This window comes from Magallana gigas, chromosome 2, assembly GCF_963853765.1.
Source record: "Magallana gigas chromosome 2, xbMagGiga1.1, whole genome shotgun sequence".
NCBI classification, from domain to species: Eukaryota; Metazoa; Mollusca; class Bivalvia; order Ostreida; family Ostreidae; genus Magallana; species Magallana gigas.
The window spans coordinates 22,251,219-22,277,280 of NC_088854.1; the positions used below are offsets into that span (position 1 = coordinate 22,251,219).

Genomic DNA, 26,062 nt, shown 5'->3' on the forward strand with positions numbered 1-26,062 from the left:
CACATCCGTAGATTTGTGACGGGAAGACAATGCATTTATAAATATGAGGTATTGTCACAGGCCAGGGTTGAGATTTTGATCCAATATCAGATAGTGTAAAGTAGGATTTTTTTTACCCTGCTGCATGCATCCAAGGCATCACCGTGGATCGTCATCCTAGGCTAGCGAAGATGGCTTCCGAGATCCTTATGGACAGTTTGCATTTCGAATGAATATTCTGTCAGATGTGGTACTGGAGTTTGACTGAGATACGTAAGGATTTATGTCAAGATATCTGCCATTAGCTGGATATGTAAACAACCATGATTTCGATGATATGAATTTTAAACGCCACGAGCGAGAATAAAGTAAGAACCATTGATATATACATTTTCCAGTGTCTTTGTCTGTGATGACACTACAACTCGATTTTGCACTGTACAGTCAAATGAATCTTTGAATATTATAAGGTGATAATTTTCAGTAGGGGCTAGATCAAATCTATCATATATCCCTTCGGGCTTTACAGGAATTGACCACGCCCTGACCAAAATTACCACTCACAATTACTCAAAGAATGATTCCTTCTTCGTTAAATAAAGACTGGAGATATATGGATGATAGTTTCCGAACGATAAGTCGTCTGCCAGTGAGGGGCAGTTTCTCATTTATATTGAAACCCCTGATGTTTGGACTGTAAAACTGCAAAAAATCTGGTTTATATTGATGAGGTTATAGATATATGCTAGGTATTAACACGTGGATATAACCTTGTCTAATACCTTGCTACAAAGAGAATCAACTTGATTGTTTTGAACCACCACGACGTAGCTATTCGTTTTGAATCAGAGATCATGTTTTGCTGCAACGCCAAGTTTTAGAGGTTAAATAGAATTCAACTGCTCCATTTTATCATGTATATGAATTATATAAGCATTGTCATTCTGATATTTATCACCAGAAATTAAAAAAAAAAGACGGAATCTCATTTCAATAAAAGTTGAATGAATCCCATGTCATTTATTTTCATTTTTGGTTTATTTTGTTTGTCCAATAAGAAATACTTAAGAATCTTATAAAGACGGACTAAATTCGTCTTTTAATAACTCCATGTACAATGTATGCTGTGCAGAGCATGTAAGAATCATTAGTCACCCTTTATTGCATAGACTTTTCACATTCTTTAAACATATCGTTATATATTAATGTATAATATAATCATAAATATAAGAACACAACTCACGTTATACTATACAAATAAACTGAGGTTTTGCATCTTTGACACAGTGGTGATTTATTTACACTTAATGTTGTGTATAAAAATTCTCAAGATATACATGTTTCATGTTTCAATAAGCATACCTATATGGTCACATCAATTTTAACAAACAAGCTTACTTTCATCTCAGACTTACTATATATATGTGTGTCTGTTCTTTGATACTAGTACAATGTATATTCACAATCTATAGTATCAACCCTCTGAAAATGGATATGGGACAAAATATTTAAAGAAATTCCCATAAATTCATAATTATATATCAAATACTAGTATGAAGAAATCAGATTTCATTATAATATTAATTACTACTGGTCCATACTGATAGATATGTTACAAAAGGTTTCTACTTAAGCTGCAGGCGATGGTTCCCAGAACACATATACAAGCCAATAAATGATATTAAATACAAGAAAAACGGCGGGAAAAATTGCACGTGAAATTTTATCAAGCATTCGTGCACGCTCTTTATCCTCAAGTTTTGTAAAACACCATGACTGCTGATTCTGTGTCTTTTCTTCCTATTTAAAAAAGAAAATATAACATTCAAATTGTACTTATATTTATTGTTTAAATATGTTTCCTCTTTGACTTATATTACTGCTATAGTTTAATATATAAAATACTAGTTAACTATTTTAGAAACAGTATACTTGTATGTTAGTAATAATCTGTCTGATAAAACGAAAGGTTGATAGCTCACCTCATCTTCTTTTGCTTCATTTAACTTTGAAGTCACCGAATTTACTTTTCGCTGATCAACCCTTGCTAAAACATTCACATAAGCAAACTCTATCAATGCTGCAAACACAAAGAACAGACACGTTGACATCCATATATCAATGGCCTTTATATAGGAGACACGTGGTAGCGATGCCTTGGCTCCCTGACTTTGAGTTGTCATGGTCAATACTGTCAACAGTCCGAGGGAAATTCGGGCTGGAGTGGAGTCTACGTTTAACCAAAACGACACCCAGGACAATATCACGATGAGGAAGCTCGGAATGTACACTTGAATGATGTAATAACCCAGATTTCGATGAAGAAAAAGTTCTAATTTCAAACATGTGTATGTCACTGAAAGAAAAGAGACAGCATAAAGTTTCATCAAGTTCAAGAAGTAAGTGTTTTGTGGATTTTTTTAGATGATTGACGGTTTGTAATTGTAATTTTTTCATCTAAGAATAAAATAAGATTATTCAAACATGTTTACTATACAAGATAAACATGTATTTTTAACTTAACAAACGGACAAAGCAGGAAGTCTAACTCTTTTCTCTAATTCATACTATGTAATGGAACTAAACCCATAATAAAAGTGGTACAGATGAAGATTTTGGTAATGGAATAATCTGATTTGTGTTTGATTCCCAAAGGCCATGTCCTTTAGTTTACTAACAGTCCGAATTAGGTAAGGACACAAATTGTCCGAGAATGTAGCAATGTAAATCAAAGTACTGAAGTACTGATGAGAATTTATTGATTATCATTTATTCTAAATTCAACGATACGTAATTTCTCATGGCAAGTAATTTCTTAGCAGTATTTGAATAATAACGCAAATATTTATTCCAATACGAATTATCGAGCTTTTCAACAAGAAATCCGAGCTATAGACGGAAAACCCTATTTGAAAGATGATGTGTAATATTGAAAGATAGAATTAATGCCATCGAATTCTACGGTACATTTGTATCAGTAATCGAAATATTTCGGGCTAATCGTATCCAAGCAACATTGAACTCTGGAGTAGGAATACATACGACCACAAAATTATCGAAATTGTCGTACTACTTAAAACGTCAAGTTGACTATTTAAGGTCATTACAAATAAGTTTCATTAAAAAACATTGCTTCTGAATACATTACATCGTATACTATTTTCAAGTATTTTGTTTTGTCAGCAGTGATGTTTGTGCGTAGGTTTAAACACGTTTTCACTTCCGGTTAACTAATAAAAGTAACTGCATAGGAGAGTTGATTAAAACTCCGAATAATCATGGTAATCGCATTTTATCCTGATTGGGATATCGGTCTACACAATAAGTCGTGACAGTTTTAATTCCGTGTCATAGTCAGTTTGAAAATTTCAAATCAATTACTAGACTTTAAATAATCACTATTATGCTTGCCAAAACAAACAAACAAACAAACAAACAAAAACAAAACAAAATGCTCCCTTTTCTTACGATGACGTCGTTTTGGTATATAATGTATTGTTGTATAATTGTATTACATACCACCGGCGTATGTCACATCACAAATGTAATCCGTAATATTCTGTAGTTCAAACTGTGGTAATTGTAGATTGTCCGCTTTTTCAACAGGATTTGGATGCCATCGCATAACTAAGGTTTCTGTGCTGTAACCATCTGCATGGTAAAGTAATGATTACTATTAATCCAGAGGTGTTCTTCCATTATAAAACAACATATAGACAATATATAGCCAAAAGTAAATTTTCATGCAATAACTGTTTTTGGTTTTTTGGGGTTTTTTTGGTCGGGGGGGGGGGGGGGGTGTGGTTATTAAATATGAAAAAATAAGCCTCTTTGAAATTAATAATGTTTCTTTGAAAATGCGATAATCGACTTATTATAGTAAGTTTTTAAAAATAATCAAAAGGTCCACAAGTGTTTATAAATTGGTATTATATATTAATTCAGGCACTGAAAATGTCTCCTAAACAATGAAAAAAATCGCAATGTTTTGTTTCAGATTCTACATTTATTTAATTCTTGATTAATAAAATTACTCTATTTAAGATTTAAGAAAATCTTTCTTTTCAAAACACAGCCATATGTTGTACGAGAAAATAATATTTTTCTTACAGCTTTCAAGAACTATATAACACTTCTGATCGTCTAAAGGATACTTCTGAAGGTCCATTGTACACGAAAACACAGCAGTAACCCTGTTAGGATAAAAAATAAAAGTAACAGGTTGTTACATTATGCCTCTTCGATTTGGTAAACGCGTCATGAATCTGGGTAATAATCAAATGCATCATTTAGAGTATAATCAATTTCCTTGGTTCCGAAATATCAATTATTCCAAACGATCTAAAATCTAGACGTACATTGTAAACGGAAATGATTAAGATCGGATAAAAGATAAAACTACAAAAAATGAAAAACCGTGACTGTTATATAATGACTACAATTACCTCATACTGTAAACAACGAGCCCATCTGGATAAATGTGCATGAGTTTGTTTGGAACTGTGACGTGATGGACGTCTGCTTTCTTTTCGTTTACAAAGTAAAGATCAGGCACCCACACGTTTGACATTCGCTTAGTGTCCAGTTCCAAGCGAGACATATTGAGAGTTGGAGTATAGTTCAAACGGTTGTCCACCCATCTTTGTCTCACAAAAAACGACATTGAAAAATCCTTAAAATATAAAAACAAACGAGAAAATGTTATTCATTGAAGTTTTTGAGATTGCGTAGTAAAAATATTGCTAGGTAATTTTCAAACTATTTGTAAAAAAAGATTTCAACTTTGACATATTATTCGTCATGTTTTTAGAATGCAAAAACAATGGCAAGGAAGTAAAATGATTTTTTTTTTAAAAGCTTGTCAGCTGTGTTAGTTTTCCTACATATGGTACAGTACATACCATTGTAGCTTCGTTAATTGAGTCAATTCCAATGATATAAATCTGTACTGAAGATTTGACAGGGGTATCTGGAATATAACAATAATTGCTGCATGATTAAAATGCCGAGTGCCCCGCACTGAACAGATATTTCTTATACGTCACAATCATTTGGTTATTAATTAATATGTTTAATGTCGAGAAAGTGAAAGTACAGTATAGGGATTTCGTTAATTGAGTCAATTCCAATGATATAAATCTGTACTGAAGATTTGACAGGGGTATCTGGAATATAACAATAATTGCTGCATGATTAAAATGCCGAGTGCCCCGCACTGAACAGATATTTCTTATACGTCACAATCATTTGGTTATTAATTAATATGTTTAATGTCGAGAAAGTGAAAGTACAGTATAGGGATTTGTTATATATAGAACTACACTGAAATTAATTGAATTTTAATTGTATTTAAGAATTATGAAAAGGGTAAACTCAACTCTTTTTTGGATAAAAAGGAATTTATTTAGCCCTTTTATTTTTTTTTTTTAAATTGATGAATCTTACAAAAATATTTGTTTTGTTAAGTGCAAAGTTTTTTGGAAAATATCTTAGGTGAGTGAATTTCCAAAATATTAATTGTAATCATGACCCACTAGTATAATTGCAAATGTGCAACATGCTTTGTACAAAAAAGTTACCGTTGTCATAGTTCGGTGGGATTTTCCCATCATAACCGTTAAAGATCTCGGTTAATATTTTTTCCCTGTCAAAAGAGAAAACATGTCATGTAATGTTTTAGTAAGTTTTAATATAAAAAAAGAAGAAGCTAATTATACAGTAGTAGGTGTTTTGAAAATACACAAGTTATTCTAATGATGGACTTTAAAAAACCCCAACACAATCTATCAATAATATCTAATTAAAGAAGCAGGAGAGATAGAAATACATCGTACATGTATACTAGAAACATTGATAACAATGCGTTCTATAGGATATGTGTACATTTTGATGTCTCACTCTCTGTATTATAAGTGTTTTAGTCTTTACAAAAGAATGTATACATGTACATAACAATCTTAAAAAAACAAAAGATATTCAGGACTTTGAGATCTTAGATTCAGAGGACCATAATTCTCTTGCTAACCTTTATCGTTTCTTGTTATATGTACAGACCTTTGATTTTAGAAAGTATCTAATCAAAACAGCTACAACGTAATCTTGTTTGAAATTGCATACACGATTTATAAGCTAACAAAACAAAAGAAAGATCAAACAATCAATATATGTTTCAGGTGACACTTAACACACTTAGGTGCATTGCAATTTCTACAAGAAATTGTATTGACTAAATTTATGTAAGAAGCTGTTACACATTCGTTTGGTTTGTTTTAATTTCCTAAAAAATATGCGTTACATGGCCTAAAATCCATATAGGATTTTAAATAAGAATTGAAACAAAGAAACGAGCCGTTTAAAAATGCAAGTGGTACTTGCAGATAAGAGACAACATTAATTTCATTTTATCGAATAATTGTAAGACTGTTCATTCGCTAACACAAAGGGTTCTGTAAGATTTTCACTTAAATCGAACAGCTCTGAAAAGAACATCGATTAAGAAATATATCGTTCGGGTTAATGACTGGAAATCATTAGCCAAAAAAATTGATAAATAATCGGACCCAACACATAAGGAACATTTTTAACAATAAAACCTGTACATGGTTAAAGAATTTAAGTTATCATTATTATTTAATCACACTTATACCGAGTCGAAGTACAGAATTACAGATAAAGCGGATATGATAAAAAATAAAGCATGCATGCATTTAGTGGCATATACACGTGTTTACATACATGTATATCTTCTACAGACTAGAACAAATAAAGTTTGAAATCAATATATCAAACTACTTACTTTCCGCTGGTTGTAAAAAAAAAAAACAAAAATAAAAAACCTAATTATATTCTACTTCACAAACAAGGAGAGCAATTTTAGTAAAGAGAGCAAGAAAGCTATAATTTATTTAATAAACGTCTTCTACAAAAATATACAAAACACTACTCCCCAAACATGACATTCAATCAACAAAACTCATTAACACTGTAAATTACTTTAATACAAAAACAAAGCAAACAAACTGAAAAACTATGTTAACTACAAAATGTTAAATTGCAATCAATCACAGCAGTATATATGTTTGCATCTTGTTACTCCTTTCAAATTGCTTTAATAACTTCAATAACTTAACAAGAGAGATGGGGCATATATACATCTAAATACCTTGCGTTTTCAGCATAACCCATAGTGACCATGCAAAGAAAATAGATGCCAACGGACCTGGAAACAGAACTGAACACATAAGTAAAAAGGCAACCGTAGGTAAGTAATTAAAACGAGCATATAGTATAAAGTATATACATGTAATAATATACAAAATAGGAAGAAAAGTGCGTTTTACCGCGCGTTACTAAAAACTGTAATGTCGCCATAAGTAGGTCGTACAACAGCACTGAGAAAGGCTCCCAATCCGAGGCAGGCAATCAATCGTACCATTTCAAATTCTATGAATGGAAAATTGAAAGATGTTATGGTATATGGTATGAATCGGATAATCATTTTACAGTCAACAAAACTTCGTCATAGAAGAAATAATACTGTGTTAAATCATCTCTCACTCTTTTTGGATTAAGTATTACACAACAGCTTTTTGATTGCTTTTAAATATTTTTCATTGTAATATTTTTAGTTTAAAATGAACAATTTTTACTATTAATAGCTCAAATATAACTCTGGGGAAAAAAGAAAATATGGTACGAACGGAATGTCAACTACTGCAATTTTGGCCCAACATGAAGGCCTTAGTGAGTTATTAAAAATTACAACCAACCGAACTAAACAATTATATTAATAATTAGTAACGGGTGAACATATTTAAACCAGCCGAAAATCCCCATCAAGCCCTTGTTGAAAGAGTTTCAAAATTAACCTGATAATATGAAGGAATGCTGAAAAATTCAATTTGGAGTGTTGTGTGAAGTTTTATTTGGTATTGGTGCAGTTTTATCTCCACTTTGACACATAACTTCAAATGATCAAAACGATGCTATGGCCACGGCATTTTTTTTTAAAAAGACAAAATGACGGGTTTCAGTTTGCGCTCTTGCAGTATATTGTCATTTTAGAGATATAACTTCAAAAGATTAAAACTATACCGAGGCTTTTTTTATCACAGTGACAAAAACAAAGACCATGATGTTTTACTGACATAAGATAGCACTAAAAATAGCATTTCCTCTGAACATTGTCATTATGAAACAAAATAAACGCTGATGTCAAAGGATTTCTTTTCTCCTAAGTACATTGTTTATGAAATAAAACAAACTGCGTGATTCCTTGAAATCATCTGAACAGAAATGCTATAAAAAGCTAACTTTCCCCTCTTTTGATCGAGTGTGAACAACCTTTATTACAAAAATAAATTTTTATTGAAAAAAAAAATTAAATAGATGCTCTCAGTCATACAGTGTCTCTTTCATTTAATTTTTTTTTGTTCCAACTAAATTAATACGCTTACATTTCACTTATTAACTTTTGAGCATAGCATCTTATAATTTTTTTTTAACTTTATTGTCAACAAAATTTTGGCCATTCTTTTGGCTCTCAAAGAACCAAATATTTTTTTCCTACAAAGTTTAACATTCTCTCAGAAATTACATGAATCGGTTTTTCTTTAGATTTAGAAATATTTGATTTAGTTGATTCAAATGATTTCTGTTAAAATACACAAAAACCAATGCGCCTGTATAATGAAGTTGTAAATAAAAAGAATTTAGTTTTGTCATTCACTATACATACGTCAATGGGGTAAACAGTTTTATACTCCATGACATATGTTTCTATTAACACATTCAAAGGCTTTTAACGCTATGAAATACCAATTTGCTATTTTAAAAAAAAACCCAACAGATCTCAACATCAGGATAAATATAAAATGTTGTTGTATCAAGTCTTTGAATTTCTTAGGAAGCATATCATTGAGTTACAGTGCATTGATTTGACCCTTTTGCAACTAAAATGCAATAAAATGCATTTTCAGCCTGATTGAGATTTATTTCCAGTACTGTCAATGACGAAAAATAAATACATTAAATAAAGTTATGATCAAGATGATCAGAATGAAGAGAAAGATTAAGAAAAATTCTGTATACTAGTATAGCTGCATAACTTTTGTGTGTGACATTTCTGCTCCTAAAATCGGCATTTTTGTTAGTAAAAACAATTTGATTTGGAAAAAAAGAGCTTTCTGAATATCAAGAGTTGTATCATGGAGTGAAATTTGAGTAACTGTTATCTATTCATAAATATACCTTTCTCTTTGTACAAGACAATAATTCACTTCAGTTATAATTGCTTAATTATTTTATTAACTCTTACACCTCACCTTTGGTTTAATTGACTCACTCATATTGAAGTTTTACTCTATGACATATGTCACTCGTGCTTAAGTGCTAATTTCTATTGTTTTCAATTCTTATTTATATTGTGTTATACACCATTGTTGGGAGAGAGGAATTAGGTTTCGGATTGTTCGGGTGTAGTTTTTGGATTCCCAGAAATCACCCATACCGACCTAAAGTTCAAATAAAGTGCTTTTTACCATCTAAAGCATTTTAGTTTTATTGTCGCCGGATATATAGAAACACCTTATTTTCCCCGGTGATAGTTGTATAAAACTAAAGCAATTTGTCTAGATATGTCTCATATTGTATTGCCATTATAAAACATGGACGTTTTTGTTGTCGAAGTCTTCCTCTAAAGCTTAAATGTATATTCTTGCAAATTTGGCTGGTGAAATTTTAGACTTTTTCTAAATGTTTGCATGGTTGCTGCAAGTATATATATATATATTTTAGATTTTGATTTCTACATGCGAAGAGGACCTACAGTAGATGTTCCAAACCTATAACATGTTAAGGTTTTGGTGATTAATAAATACTCAAAGGAAAAGAATATTGAAATTCAACAGAATTGCCCTCCCAATAAACTTCCGCACAAGAATTCCTCGAAAAAACTACCTGGCAATTGATTTTAGATGGCCTTTCATTATGAATGTTGTGTTATTATGAGAAAATGATCTTTATGTGCTACATGTATACAAAATAAATTAATGCCATCTTACTTATATCAAAAATAATGACCATGTGCACAATGAACTAAAAAACGGGACGAGCAAGTTTACCCAATCCCCTGTTATCCTTTAATTTCTGTCGAATTCAATTAAGGTGAAATAACACACCTAGAAAAAGTCACTCAAATTAACTGTTAATTATTTGATTATGAAAGAGATATAATAAATAAATAAACTGTGTATATATGTCAAATAAGCGAAAAATTTGCAGTTTGGGGAACAACAGTAACAACAAAAGCCCGTGCGGGTTCGAACTCGGGATGAACTGATCACAACATCGACACTCTATATACTAGGTTATTGAGCAAACTACATATTAAAGTCGATAGAATCCTTTTTATAAAACGGAAGGTCGTTTCGATCAGAGGTCAGTCATTTTGTGATGATGTGTTATTTCACCTTAATGAAGAATCATATTTGAGACATTGGTTTATACGATTTTTTGAGAGGAAAAAGAACTACATTCAGAAAAGTTACATGAAATACTGAAATTGAGTCAAACACTTGCATTCTGAGTCTTAAAAGATGTGTATATGAAGAGCAGAATGAAAGAATGTTTTGTGATCAACACATGTACTTCTAAAACTAGTATGACATTTTTAACAAGAAAACCTTGAGAACTTTAAACTGTTCGACAACTGAAACTATTTAACTCAAATATTGAGAGGGAGTCGTTTATGATGCCTATCAATGTATTAATAATATATGTCCTTTGGACTTGTTTATATATATATACCGGTATCAATTTTTTAAAATAGTTTTGACGTATAAAAAAAAAATTCGGTTATGGTCCGTCTAAAGGCTTCATTTAATATTTAAATAGTCTATATAATGTATTTTACGCTTCAAGTCAATCCATTTTTTTTAATAATTAAATGGGTGGAAATATTCATTACGTAATATAAATTGCTTGCTTAAGTATATATTTGCTATTGCTCCAAGAGGGTATTTGGTGTGTCATTTGATATATACATCTGTCTGACGTACCTAAAATATAAAAGATCTATGGCAATGGCATTTGTTTGTATTTCAAATAAAAGCTTAGCATATTTACTGAATGTTTTACTTCCATTATATGTTTCTCTCTAAATATTCGTAGATTAAAATCCGTGTCATTTTTTCCCTTCAGGTAAAGAAAATACGGATTCATTCAGACCCTTGTTATTTTTTAGCTTCACGTAACCTAGGTATATTAAAAGAAATAAAATGAATTCGACTGGAATTTAGCTACCTCACAATATAGACTATTCAGTTGATGACATTAGCGTTCTCGTAAAAATTTTCATCTTTCGATTCGTTTAATCTAAAAATATATTTTCTTAAAAAAAAACACTTATCACGACATGAAATATTCAGTTGAGTTTGCAATCATTCCTAATTTTAAAAGCAGGTCAAAATTGTTCAAGAGTAACACAATGAGAGAAAAAATAGTTAATTACTCAGTAGTACAGTTTAATAGAATAGAAATAGCATCCTAGGTTTTTCTCCTAATTATAGATCATTTTACCTACCTTTAGTATTGATGGTGAACGGCGTCGGAACTAGTCCATTGCATCAGTTCAAATACAATTTATACCTCACTGAAAACAAAAATAAAGGTATCAAGGTGACAACCTCCGGTAAAAATAACAAGTGTTCTCAAGTAAACAATTTCATTTTTTTAAAACCCGATTCCTTTAAACGACTGAAAGTGAAAGCGTCTTTCTGATCATATTCATCCGAAAATCAGCCCACTATCGGAATCAATAATTATTACATTCATATGAAAAAAGGGGTCCCTTAAAAACCTTTCGTAATGTTCTAACTCTCCCGCGGTTCCTGAATATATTAGGTTGTTAATTGATTGTGAATAATGAAGAAATGAAGTCACCCTGTAGATGTCTTCACACATCGCCACAAAGGCACGCTGATTTACGCATTTTCTTGTTTAATAAAAAACGGTTCGCATACTTAATTCCGAGCACAAGACACGAGCAATAGCACACTGCCTCATTTTCTTATTAGCGTTATTGAAGCTCCTGGAGACGGAATAAAGGGGTTTTGTGTTGACTCTTTAATAACTTATATAAGATATTGCTAACAACAGTAATCTTTTAAAACCTTTAAACGAGGTACATGTATTTTGTTTTATTATCAGCAAATCTGTAATCTTCACGAGACACAATGGACAGTATGAATTGTTATACCAAACATGTAATGGTCTGTATATGTAATAGTCTGCTTATAGAATAAGGTTTATAAAGGATAATGTACGATTGGTAAATCCCCTGAGAAAAGAATAAGAAACTTTCAAAATAAAAAAAAATGAAATAAAGTTACTCGTAAATAATTCATTCAGTCATTTTGAAAGATACACAAAGAGATTAGTTTACAACATTTTGCATCAACATTCATGAAATAAGAGTTAAAGGGGCATGATCACGATTTTAGTCCAATTTTATTCTTCTGTTTTTATTATTTACAATGCTTTAAAAATTCATTTTTAGTGATCAAATGAAATTTGAGAGTCAGTCGTAAAGTTATAAGCAAGATACAAGGCTCACAATTTAATGTTTGGTCATGTAAACAAGGCTCGTGCCCTGTTTTTGTTTACGTAGGTTCTATACACCACTAAAAATCTTTTTCAAGCTGATTTGTCTATCTTCGTATTAATTCTAAGTAAAAATAAACAGTTCCTAACGTTTAACACATTTATTTTAGGTCTAAAACTGGAATTTTCACTCTGGCATTCAAAATGTAAACAAAAGCTTTGTTTACTATGCAAATAATTGTAACTTCTGAAACTCGCCTATATCTCAACGAATGACTCTAAGATTTTGGTTGCCTACTACATGTAAATATGCCTTACTGAGGCATCATAAACACTAAAATCGAAAAAATAATTTTGATCAAAATCGTGCATGACTATGCCCCTTTTTGAGTGCATTGCTTAAATCTGTCAAGTTGAACATTTTACACCCATGTGTCATATGGGGGGGGGGGGGGGGTTAATAAACACAGTCACTGTGGGGTTTTATTTTAGGAATAAGAAAACATTTCTTGAGTATTATCAGACAATGAAATATGCTCGGGGGTGATCAAATCCAATAAAGCCAGTATTAATTTTCATCACGCCCAACCAAATTTGATCACCTCATAAAATTCAAAGAATGATTCCTTATCAGTTATAATCATGTAATTTTCTGCAGATTAGATTTTTTTTAAAAAAGTCATTCTTGAAATGTATTAGAACATACATTAGAAAATCGAGTGTTATCACTGAAAAAAAAAAAAAACTTATGTCCGTTCCATGTCCTTTGGTTATTGATCACGTGTATTGTTTGAGATTGACAGGAAAATGCTAGCTATTACAGTAATCACTTTTGCCAGAAGTTAAAAGTTGGACGACTGCGGTTTGGCAAAATTCAATTAATCATACATACGACTTGTTTTAGGTTATTCAGTGTTTTGAACTCATCTGTCACCCTGTTTCAGATGCGATTTGCCAAATGGCACTCGTGTTTCTTAAAATGTAAATCGATTGTTTACGAGCAAAATACTTTCCAAAATAAACCAGAGAGAAAGTGCTTTTTTTCCTGATTAAAATTTTCATACTCTTAAGTTTCTTCATCCACCACATTTTTGCTAGAATATTTTGATAATCATAAATACCTCTGTGTCCAAATTACGTTTTTTTACTTCAACGGATAAAGATAAAATTAACTGTATTAACCCTCCCCATCGCTTCATGTTTCAACACACACGCAACCAAAAAATAGATGGTGTCAATGAATTTTTTTTCGATCTTTCCTCTTATATCGATTTCAAGTTTACTTCTTTGACAGGTACATGTGTGAGTATTTTCGTTAAAATTCATCAAAAAGCGAGGGAAGCGGTAATCTTGGACATACTATAGGCGATATTTGTCGCTTATCGAGTGAAGTTTCATGTAATCTATATAAGCTTTATGAGAACAAAACTACAGGTAATTACAAAACTCGGACAATGGACGTGGACATAGATTTAGTACAATATTGCTGCAGGTGTATGTTTAAAAAAACTGGTCATATTGAGCATTCATGCATAGTAAAGAATGTTCCGCTGTAAAAACATTCCGTATCCGCAGCAGTATCGCGTTCTTTTCATCAGTATGTCTTAGTGAGAGTGTGCGAGAAACCTATCCAATTGCTACCAATTGCTGAGAAATTCGAATACCAGGGAGGAAATTACGCATAAATGCTTGCGTTTAAAACGAAGTTAGAGTGTAAGTGGGGATACCCTCTCTACTTTCGATTTTTTTATCGAATGTACGTACATGTATTTCTGAAATAACAAATAGCTGTCATTTTTTCGCACCGGTTAGAAAGAAGTAATTAACAACAGCAATACAAATAGGAATTAGGAGTAGAAATGTGGCAGTGAAGCAACAAATATGGATTACATTTACGAGCTTAATGATATTCACGAATCGATAAATGGGGTCATTTTTAGAATTTATAAAACAAATTTTGAATGTGAACATTACTTACTTTTGTTATCAAGTAAATTAAGAAAAACATTTGTTAAAAGAAAAATTAACTATCACCTTCCTGTGGAAGTAGGAAGATGAAGCAGTGTTCAGAGAAGTAACTAATATTGTAATTTGTGTAATTGTAACAAAATTTGATACGAATTACATTTTATTTTAGAATGTAAGACATTATGTTACTTACGTAGTTAGTATTGAGCTAGATATTGTGTGTTCACCCATTTACTTTTTTTGACATTCACAACAATGAAGTATAATGTGAAAATGATATTTTTGTTCATGTACCTTGTGTACCATTAGAAAGTCTTTAAGTGAAATACTGAACTGAACAGAGCTAATCGTCATTAAGACAATTATTAATCCGTGTGAAAATAGCGCCAAAAATGTAAAGCATGATTAATATTTCGTTCTTCCATACCTTGAGGTTTTTTTAGCTAATTATATAAATGCATCATAGAAACAATATCTTATATAACAATCATAGATACAATTTTAAGATTCAACTTGAGTTTTTCAAAAACATCTTAATTGAAAATAATTTTGTATATATTTCAAGCAGAAACATCCATATGCCATTGAATAATGGCGCATTGGATGTTGATACCACACAACCTTTAGATGATCTGTCTCATCTTGTTAGTAAGGAACAGAAACTCTACCGCGATCAAGAGAGCTTGCCAATGCCTAGCACCAGGAAATTGTTTTGGTTACTTGAGCGTGTTTTGATTTCTATGTAGGGCGCATGAGATTAATTATAGGTGCATTACACTGAGATCTTTAATAATTTGAAAAGCACAGACATGTAAATATTCTGTCATTTGATTCCAGGTGTTTCGCCGATCGAAATTTTGTCTTTTTTTATGCAGAGTCACTTCAACAAACAAAGATTCACTACTGAGACTGAGCAATATAAAGCTGTACAATGAATAGTGTGCGCCTCTTCAGCCAACAGTAAACAATTATTCTCTTTTACACATTGAACTTTTTTTAAAAATTATAAATATAAACTTTTATCGAAAGGACAAATGAATATAAAAATTTCTTAAAGTAAACTCTAAGTAGATAAAAAGAAAACATGACTCGATTTCAGTGCATTCAGCATGAATAAAGAACTTGATCTCGTAAAACACAATTTCATCCCATTTAATCCAACAATAAATTTTTGTTATAGTAGAACAGATTGGATCATACCAGAGGCTCCCATCTCACTCTCTGTGTTATCTGGGATGTTTAAGTGCATCAATAGTTAAAATGCGTGTATTCGGTCCGAACAGAAGATTTATCAGATCGTTCGATTCTTCAAAACCCGAGAAGGAATATCTGAGGCGTGCATGTTAGTATCTAGAGGAAGTGCACTTGAGAAATCGCCAAAATTTGTGTTGCAGATATCGTGACTGCGAGGGGTCGTAGAAATATGAAATTTTGGCGACAGCTCGCGAGAACCCGCTCTGCTGAACACGCCTCGGGTATCACGGTATAGAAGTGCAAATATTTTGAAATTGTTATACAATTATTACTTTCTCTTGATAATCTTTAATTTACAATGCATGTACAGTTTGCCATCATTTGGTGTTCTTTATTTGTAGAATATTTGAGACAAAGACCGGTTAAATGTTTGGTTGTGCTCCATGTCCGTAAGATTACAGTCGATCCTGAGATTACTGCACGGGTATTTAAAAAGGAATAAAGTCAATTATATACGTGTTGAATCATTAAACATTAATATAGAAAATATATATAAAACTAGATCCGTTTTAATAGAATTACAACCTGTATTACATCACAAGCAACAAAAATAAGGCTATATATAATTTTTGAATTATTGAAACTTTTCAGATTTTCAAATTGTAAAGAAAAAATACCTATCCGGAAGTCAAAGAATTGGCACTATATGAATTTCGTCGAATTGCTCGATAACTATTAAGTACGTGTTTAATTCTGTACTTATTCATCTTTCAATTCCAATCGGAACCGCGTTAATTTTGTTCTGACACATGGTTTTTTCTACAGTTCTCTTTTCATTCTTATAAAATCGGCGCGTTAATACTGTTTTGACACACACGTTTTTGCAACAGTTCACCAGACAGGGATAAGGTAAGTAAACAACAGTCACTCAGAATCAATGCAAAGAATGCCCAACAATTCCTTCACTGTCTGTTGTGGGACCATTTACCCAGAGAAATGTCAGAACTGATGCCATTTACTGCCGTTGCGCCGAGGAATGCATCAATCTCCATACCCCCACCTCCCCTCGGTTTTAAGCCTCGGTCAAGAAGGAGTTCTAAAGCTTTTTTATTGATTAAGAACACGAAGTTCAGTTTAACTCTAAATTACAGATTTATCACTCTCACGAGAGAAAAACCCCTCAAAGCATTAATAATATTGTTTCCCGCCAAAACAAAAATTTGTGCATGCAAAATGACCTTTCCTTTCAACTATTATACCATACTTATTCAGAGTTTCCATTAGAGGAAAATATCATGCACAAATCCAATACCAATTTTGGAAAACGAAATTTCTGCCTAATTTCCTCGCAAACTCTAATTACAACTGATTGTGAAGTAGTCTTGATGACTGTAGATTTAGAACATGGTTTCATTAAGGTCTTTTATCGAAGACTTCGGAATAATGTCCCAGAGCTTTCAATCTATAATCTAATATCAGAAGTAAAATCCATCGGTGAACTGTTAATTCCAATTTGTATTAAATTGTCATAAATTGACATCAAAGACCCAGTGATCATTTACTTTTTACAAAGTCTTGTAAATTATAAAGTCTGCGAATAGCTTATTCGTCACAATTCAGTGCATTTTGTCGGTAGAGGCAGATTTGTTCTGAAAATTGTTTCTATAACTTTTAAAACAGAAAGCGTCAATAAAACCGACGACAAATCGTGAGTATAATTACTAGTCTGAACTCCTGTATACAACCAAGCATGAAACTTACCCCATGAAGTCACTTTTCCTCCATTATAACAACTGCTGTCGCACTAAAAGCAGTCGCTGGAACATCTGTAAGTATATACAGTTTAATGCAACACGTTTTTTTTTTACAGTAATCCATACAACGAGGTTCATCAATATTGAATATATTATATTTTCGGTTTGATTGCCGCCACAGAATCACTTTGAAGTAGCTGAGCCAGTGAGTAGTTCATGCGTTAGGGGCTTTAACACACTTATTTACAGGCTATTTGTCGTGATCTTATCAACGTCTGCGTGAAGCGATCTTTCGAGCAAGCTTTAGCCTTGGTCTTGATTATTTCAAACCGATGTGTATACTTATTAAACTCAGCTGCTAGTAGATGCAATGGTTCAATGACTCAACTAATCCTCTGTTCATTTTGAAATGAACATTACATCGGAACTTATTAACAATAGAATTTTTTAGTTGATTTCGGACATTGTAATCTAGTTCTAAACAAACCATAGAGCGCGAACGGGCATTATTGGATCTAAGGTAGATATGATACGCTATCCCCCCTAACCATGGAGGTGCAGATTAAGTAAATATTTACACATGTAGACGTATGTTAAATAAATAAGAAGTTTGCGTTGAACCCCCACCATTTTCCTCGGTAACAAAAACCCTTTATAAAGTTTTATTATTTAAAAGATCTACATGTATTTTTAAAGTATGATTTGTTAAGTTATACACCATTATTTGATGAAGGAAAATCGATATATTTTATCCTGTAAAGGAATATTACATTTTTATATAGAGCTATTTTAAATTCAAAGGAGACCAATACAGTCTTAAAATGGCCACGACCATCGAGTCCTCTTAAAGATAGCTGTTAAAAGCCTCGGATTCTGCTGCTGGTTTTTGATCTAATATATATATATACGTAATCAAAATCTGAAATAAAAGGTTACCAATAATTTTATTATTGATTCTTATACTAAATATACACTGCGACTTTCCAACAAATTACAGCATAAAAGTTAAATGCATTACAGTCCCGTAAAAAAGTATAAATCACATTTTTTTTTGCAGGAATGTATTTGTCAATTCTTATTAAATTATCAATGTATTTTGGTGGAGTTTATACAAATATTAATTTTCAATTGACTGTAATGAAATGGAATTCAATTCTTTAATTTGTCACTAATACAACTAGACTTAAATCTTTGGACTGGGAAACTATTTATTGATAAAAATTACAAGTAATTTTTTGAAGTCATATCTGACTTAAGAATACGGAAAATAGAGCAGGACAATAAAATTACAAGCCAATGCCGTCTGCTGTATGACATCCGCAAGCCTAGCTGACATATCACCACTCTATGAGAAAAAATGGTCCCCAAATATTGATATAAGAAGAATACAATTTTCAAATGCACGTTCTTTGATGTTTTCATGGCCAACGAATTAGGTACACTCTATAGACCAATTGCAAAACACCGGAATACAGTCTGCAATCCAAGTTATATGTATTGTTGAAATTTACACGTTGATTTTCGTTTAATTAGTAGTAAACCACACAAACTTTAAAGTATGTGGTTTTTTAAATTGATACAAAATGGGACTCGGATATTTGTTACAAGTATCGACTTATTTTGATGACAATTCCATTTTCTAAAAAATTGTCTGTGAATGATGGTAGAAGTAAGCGAAACAAATCACATTGATATTTTGTGTTAGAGAAAAATATTTTTAGCAAGAAAAGGAGAAAACATTGTGATTCCATTTTGTTCAATTTCTACATTCAAATCATACTTCTTTGTAGACACAAATATTAAGTAGATGCTGTCATTAGACAGTAATATTTAATATTTTAATGTACATCACAATATGCAGGTGTCCTGCACCACCTTAAAGCTGTTATTTACCTTATAAAATAGTGCAAAGGGTTTTGAAGAATAGGTCATAAAAATACATGCATGTTACAAATAACTGATCTTTGGCTGAAGTTACGTACACAACACAGGTCTGCAGGTCTCATTAGCGGGTACTAGTTTTACCCAGCTCTTCGATTAGATGGGTTTCACGTGGTGTATATTTACATGTAAGTGTTTTCAATATGCAGAAAAGGATTAGTTAACATGCATAAACATTTCTTTTGTGATGATCAGCTAAAGGGATTCATATTGTGTTCTAATTGGATTATCATTATTATGTTAACCATTATAGGTAAGCATAATACATGGATAGTGAGTATTAAAGTATTACAAAACATAGATGATAGATCTATATCTGGGCTTTTAAATTAAATCATATATCATGTACATATATTATTGTTTATTTCAGATGGTATGTAGGTCATGATTCAAAGTGCTCTTCCTGAAGTTATCAAATATCATAAAACCATTGAGAATCCCACCCTAATCCATTACTAGTATTCCTCCTTTGGTCTTGGCGCATCAGATCATTATGGTATGTAAGTCATGACCCTAATGGGTCATCCTGACCTCCTTAGGATCAGAAATTGTCAATTATCTTAAAATTATTGATGTTTGATTATCCTATCTCTATTTAATCTTATTATTAAGTCTCCCAAATGAAACTTGGAGACATTGTTTTCGTACGGTTCTTATTACATGTATTATTTTATTATTCTTTTTCTTCTTTCCCACTCTGAACTTGTTTCTCAGAGATGGCTGAACAGAATTGTACAAAACTCTAGGATACAATAGGTCTGCATAACTAGTTGTGCACCTTAGTTTGATTTTTCTCATTTGGGGTTAGACAACCACTTTTCGGGGGGGGGGGGTCAAAAGGATGTGGGGTCTAACAATGAACCTTAAGGGAAGAATCGTAGACTCTGTTGTAAATGGTAACTTGAAAACGGACATAGATAATAATATAGGGTTTTCATAATCATATATTGACTGTTACTGGCAATATAAAGGGTTTATTAGATCTGACCCCAGGGGTCATCCCCACCCCCCATAATTGGAATTACCATATATCTCAGAAACTGTTATACGCATGACCCCTATACCATAATATTCTTGTTCCTTATATCAAGGGGCAACAAATGTTATGTAGGTCATGGGCCCTGTGGGTGGTCCTGAACCCCCTCGAACAGCAAGTCCCTTAATATCTTCAAAACAGTTGAGATCCCCCACCCTTAAACCATATATATTCTTGTTCCTTGTGTCAAGGGGCAGCAAACAGAATGTAGGCCATGAGCCCTGGGGTTGTCGTGACCCCCTTCGAACAGGAAGTGCACAAATACCGGTATCTCGATAACGGTTGAGATCCCCACCCCTTTACCATATAGGGGTGGATCCTTAAATGGCATCAAACGGTATGTAGGTAATGGGCCCCAGGGTTAAATATAATTTTTCAAAACCGTAATGCACATCTATAGAACAATCCCTATCATATCCCAAGAGAAGATATGTCTATCCATTAAATCATAAGAGGAGTTCTATGATCTATGTTTTTTTTGGAGTGATAAACATCAATTTTTTGCTAATATGGATGGATGATAATATGGATGATTCATCCCTGGATGAAATTTAAATTTTTAAAACTTTATTGCACATCTATAGGACAGCCCCAACTATATCCCAAGAGATGACGTAGCTACTCTAAAAGTTGTAAGAGGAGTTCTGGGAACCATACTTTTTTTGCAAAAAAAGTCATTTTTTCTTGCCCACTGATCCCCTTAATAAAAAAAAAATCTGGAACCTGATCACACTTCAATATGACACCCCAATCATATTCTAGAAGATCATTTGGCTACTGCAAAACAAAAATGACGTTTTTGAAACCAGTTTTTTAATAAAAAAAAATAATAACCCCAGGACAAAATTGAAATCTCCGAAACCTTATTGCGCATCTATAGGATACCCTAAAACATATTCCAAGAGATGATTTTTCTACTGTTGAAAATGTAGGAGGAATTCGAGGAAGAGGTTTTTTGTGTGAAAAAACGTCATTTTTTACCAATTATTTGACCCCCGGGACTACCAGATGATTTTTGAAACCTTTTTACAAATCAACATGACATCCCAAATCAAACTCCAAGAGTTCAGTTTGCTAGTTTATAAAATGTAAGAGCAGTTTGAGAAAGTAAAACGTGTCAGACGTACAGACGGACGGACGAACGGAACAGGGTAACAACAATATACCCGAACTATCTTTAGAAAGTGCGGGTATAACAATTACCACATGTCAACACATGTCATTAGTTCTAAAGTCTACATAAAAGTAAAACATGGTCCCATAAAGAAGTGACGATAGACGCCCACTCTTCAGTCTTCATAGACATTTCCACAACACTTTGACACCTAAAAGTAGATATTGTTGGCACAGATATTCAGACGTTCCAATTAAACGCTTTGTATGATGCTACAAATTAGTTATGGTATTGATGTATGTGCCAGAGCCGAAAGCTAAATGTTTATTTGTGATATTTACAATAAATCTCAAGGTTGTGCAATTCTCACTAAATAATTAATGAGCGAAAAGCTAGATTATTTTGATCGAGGCGATAGGTGATCAATACAGTCGTACTTATCTTAAAAGTTGAATACGGCAAAATTATGAATAATTCCGTTTACAACTATAGCAGCCTTTTCTTATATTTATGATGCATGTATCACCGCAAGGCACAAAAGCATACGCTACTTTCAGTTATATAAATATCTTATGTCCTGACACATACTCTGGGATTTTTTATGCCAAAGTTTTTTCATTTACAGGAAATTTAAGTTCTACCATCAGTCAAACCACAAACTTTAACTAATCAATTAACTGGGTTTTTTCTGTCAGTCAGATATGTACAAGAATTGATCGCATTGCAACCGAATGACTTTGCAAGAAGTTACACAAATTATTCACAAAGTATTGAGGATGAATTACTTAAACTTAAAAAAAATATATGGTGTATTTTGAGTTATTTTTTTAGTATATATGTAAACCACTTGATTTAATTCAACATAGATTTAAAAAAATCTTTAAGATATTATAATAAGTAAGGTCGTAGGATAAACTTACAAAAAGGCCTTACTAATAAAAGTGTGGCTAAGACCTGATAATCTACATGTAGTTTTCGATTTTTCAATCTTTGTATATTTCAAACATCAGAATATATTAATATTTTTGTAAGATTATATAACATTCAATGTAATGTACAGCAGCAGACCGCTTTATCCATTCCAAAGTAAATTAACATATTGTGTGCAGTATATACATGCAGAAGGTCTCCATGATACACTTACGCATGCGGGTTTTACACAGTATGCAAGGTTGCTCTTTTTTTTTTTTTTTATCTTTTAGCAGTTAAATAAAGCTGATTAGCAAAAATTGAGATTTTTGAAGAATTTTTCTAGGAATTTAGAAAATAGCTAATAATTCTAAAACTTCGAGAGGGATAACCAATGAGGCTTGACCTCAAGACCCAAACCTATACCGAATAAGCCAGCCCAAGGGTTTACTCACGTACTATTTGACCATATTTTAATGAATACTCACTAAACAGACTTGACTAAATCCATATATGGGTAACCTGGTCGTGACATAAAACATCGTTAACTGACATTACCGCGAACAGCTTCTAATGCATTACAATTACACATAATGGTGATATAGAGAGAGGGAAGCGTTTGATCCATAATGTACTCTAAATACAGAATGTCTTTCTGGACAAGCCCCTGTGGTCATCCCAGACCAATCCAATCAATAGGTCGACCACTGAACAAAGTAGACCGCCAGGAATTCCACTGACTACTATTGACGTTTGGTAACATGAAAAAATTATCCTGGGGCTCCGGAAGTCTGGGTGAGATAATTGTTTCCATCGAATGTAAAGACATCAGAGAAAACGGTCCTTCGATATGAACAGACAGAAAATAGGACCGTTTAACAACATTTAGATTAGACAGGCCCTGGTTTGCAAAGTTTTGAAGTTTAAAAATGTTTTTTATGTGAAGCAATAGCATTAGTGGTCTTCTATCTTTTGGGTCACAGATCTTCTTTCTGGTATTTGTTATTAATCGGGTCTGTGCGACACCGTGGAACAATGATCAAATGTGGATAAATTTAAAAAAAAAAAGGAAAATCAGAAAAGATATATTGCAAGATAGTCATGGCAATCCGTACAGTATTTATCGCACACAAAAAATAGACCAATAAAATTGGGGTTTTTTTCTTACAATTCATGTTGCCAGTTATCCTTGGTTATTTGTTGATTTTGATTCACTTCTCTACAATCCATGTTTTGTTATATAATACATCTGAGTGCTTTAACCAAAATTGAATAAATAATTAAATAATTAATGAATATGTTAACGTTTCACTCCATAAAACAGCTTAATGGGTTTAGGAAATACACTGATTTAAATAGTGAATTAGAACAAAATCCCCTTGCTCTCCTTAAAATGACAATGTGCTCTGGCAATGTTGGATAAGAAAAAAATACTACCATCGTATGATTATAATATTTAATAAGATCGTTTAGAGCTAAATTACAACAAAAAGCTTTCAAGGGAACGATATTCCTGTTGCTTTTATCATTTTAAATTCATTCCTCTTGGGAGAAGATTGTCAAATCACATTAGAATTATTCATATTCGAGATATTTCATACAATATATCACATTAAAAGTATTCATATACGAGAGATTGTATACAATACACCCTTGTCTGAAATCAAGTGCGTAAAATGTACAGGTAAGAAAATATTAAAAAAGGCATATGTATGCTTGACACATATCATTCCCTCTTGTATAAGTTAGATACAGTTATAAGATATAGATAAAGAATTTGGTCCTCTCTTCAAATTAAATAACGGCTAAATTATCATTGTGAAAAAAAGGTTTGCTTTCATTATTACCGGTATTACCAACATAAAAAAGTAATGAACTGCAACCCTTTACACATGACACAAAAAGCTCTTAAAACAATGTATGAATTTTAAAAGTTACTTTTGAAAAAAAGAAAGTTAAAGCATTAATATCAATTCTACGTAAGAATCAAAGATTTATGTAAGGGTCTGGCTACACATAGTCACTAATGTTCTTTATATTTCATACATAGGTGTAAAACGCTAAAAGACACTAAAAGTTGGTTGCTGGAGGCAACCGTTGCCGCAGTAACCGATGTTAAGATGGAAAAATACCAAAACTTACCCAATTTGAAGCCATATTAGAAAGTTTTGTTCACTCATATAAAATATCAAACATAAAACAATCTTTGTCCTTTGGGAAATTTTTATGTCAAAGATAAAAATGGACGGAGAAATCAATGCTTTTTAAATGTTATCATGGAAACCTTTATTATTCAATTTTACATCCCTTTCAATGCCCATGCGATATGAACATTGTATTAAGAAAAACATTATCACTACGCAACTATGGTAACAAGACCAAGGCATAGGAAAATCTGAAGTAATTGAAGGTGATTTCGGTGTGCTGTAATTCCAGAATTTTGAAAATTTTAGCAATTACTTTGTTGATATTGTTAAAATATGCCGTAATTTTTATTACATCACACGAAAAGCTTTGTTTTGCAACCAAAAAAGTGTTGTTGCTATGGAAATTAAAACTGTATAGATAATCACACAGATATTCTTACTTTTTAAAGAGTCCAGATCAACGCCTTTACTTAGTTCAGGACATACTTGATTTGTTGTCACCAATCGATATCAAATAGTTATAATTTATATGTGAATAAAACCCATTCAAAAAAGCATCAAAATTTTAGAATTTGCCTCATTTTTGAGCTTGTTACCATAGCAATTCTCAATTTCATTTTTAAATTCTTAATTTGCACTGTCATAATAGTGTGTTAAAAAATTATAGGTTTGCATTTTCATTTCAAATTAAGTAAAGAAATCATATTTTTTGAATTCTGTTCAGATACCTGGCAACAGTTTAAAGATACGTATTGCTCCATTCATTTTTTCTTTCTTGTAAAAAAATTACAATTTTTTTTTATAATATATTCTACCCTATAGACCCCAAACTGTTTACATTACTCAAAATATGTTCTCAAATAAGCATTAAAATGCTATTTTGACATCTTTACTCTCTATTACCATGGCAACGGGTTGCCATGTTGCAACAAATATATGGTGTTAGGCTTATTTGCTCACCAATTTCTCTAAATTGTAAAGTATGAAAAAAATCTGTGACTATCCGTGGCCACCGAGTTTGGATTCTTACAAAATTGGCATCAATATAAATCTTATTGCAATTGTTCTGTCAGAAAAAGTGGTCATAGCAAATAAATCATTAACTCTTAACTGTATCGCGAAAAATCTTGAAAACAGTATACAATCAATGCATTCGTTAATACATTAGCAGTCCTGTAATTTCATCAATATGACAAATGCCAAAAATACAAAAATAAAACATAAAATGGACTTTTATACCGTTTTCTTTACATGGTTTTCTTGATTCTTTCTCTGTATAAACAATAACTTAGTCTTACCTTCCTATATCATTTGTCTTTCTATGTGAGTTCTAGAGGAATACGAGTAAGAAAACGTAAAGAAGAGTCCATTCAAAAAATAATGATTGTCTGTTGAAAGCTCGCTCCCTTATCCAATTTTC

At 32.1% G+C, this 26,062-nt stretch overlaps 1 protein-coding gene across 6 annotated transcripts; it reads right to left on the reverse strand.

Annotated features, from left to right (window-relative positions):
- Nucleotides 1-962: 962 nt before the first annotated feature.
- LOC105343929 (glycine receptor subunit alpha-2) lies at nt 963-26,062 on the reverse strand. 6 transcript variants are annotated; one of them, XM_034446140.2, is made up of 12 exons: nt 25,941-26,062; nt 17,503-17,567; nt 11,561-11,629; nt 7,320-7,422; nt 7,142-7,198; nt 5,559-5,623; nt 4,881-4,948; nt 4,425-4,651; nt 4,090-4,172; nt 3,499-3,630; nt 1,962-2,335; nt 963-1,779 (listed from the first exon to the last, which is right to left on the reverse strand). In XM_034446140.2, exons 4-12 carry the CDS (start codon nt 7,412-7,414, stop codon nt 1,609-1,611), a joined length of 1,272 nt encoding a protein of 423 aa, XP_034302031.2. In that variant the 5' UTR covers nt 7,415-7,422; nt 11,561-11,629; nt 17,503-17,567; nt 25,941-26,062; the 3' UTR covers nt 963-1,608. The 6 variants fall into 6 exon arrangements, with proteins under 6 accessions (XP_034302031.2, XP_011449752.3, XP_065931695.1 ...); XM_011451450.4 differs by lacking the exon at nt 25,941-26,062 and having other exon boundaries at nt 17,503-17,728; XM_066075623.1 differs by lacking the exons at nt 17,503-17,567; nt 25,941-26,062 and adding an exon at nt 11,920-12,096.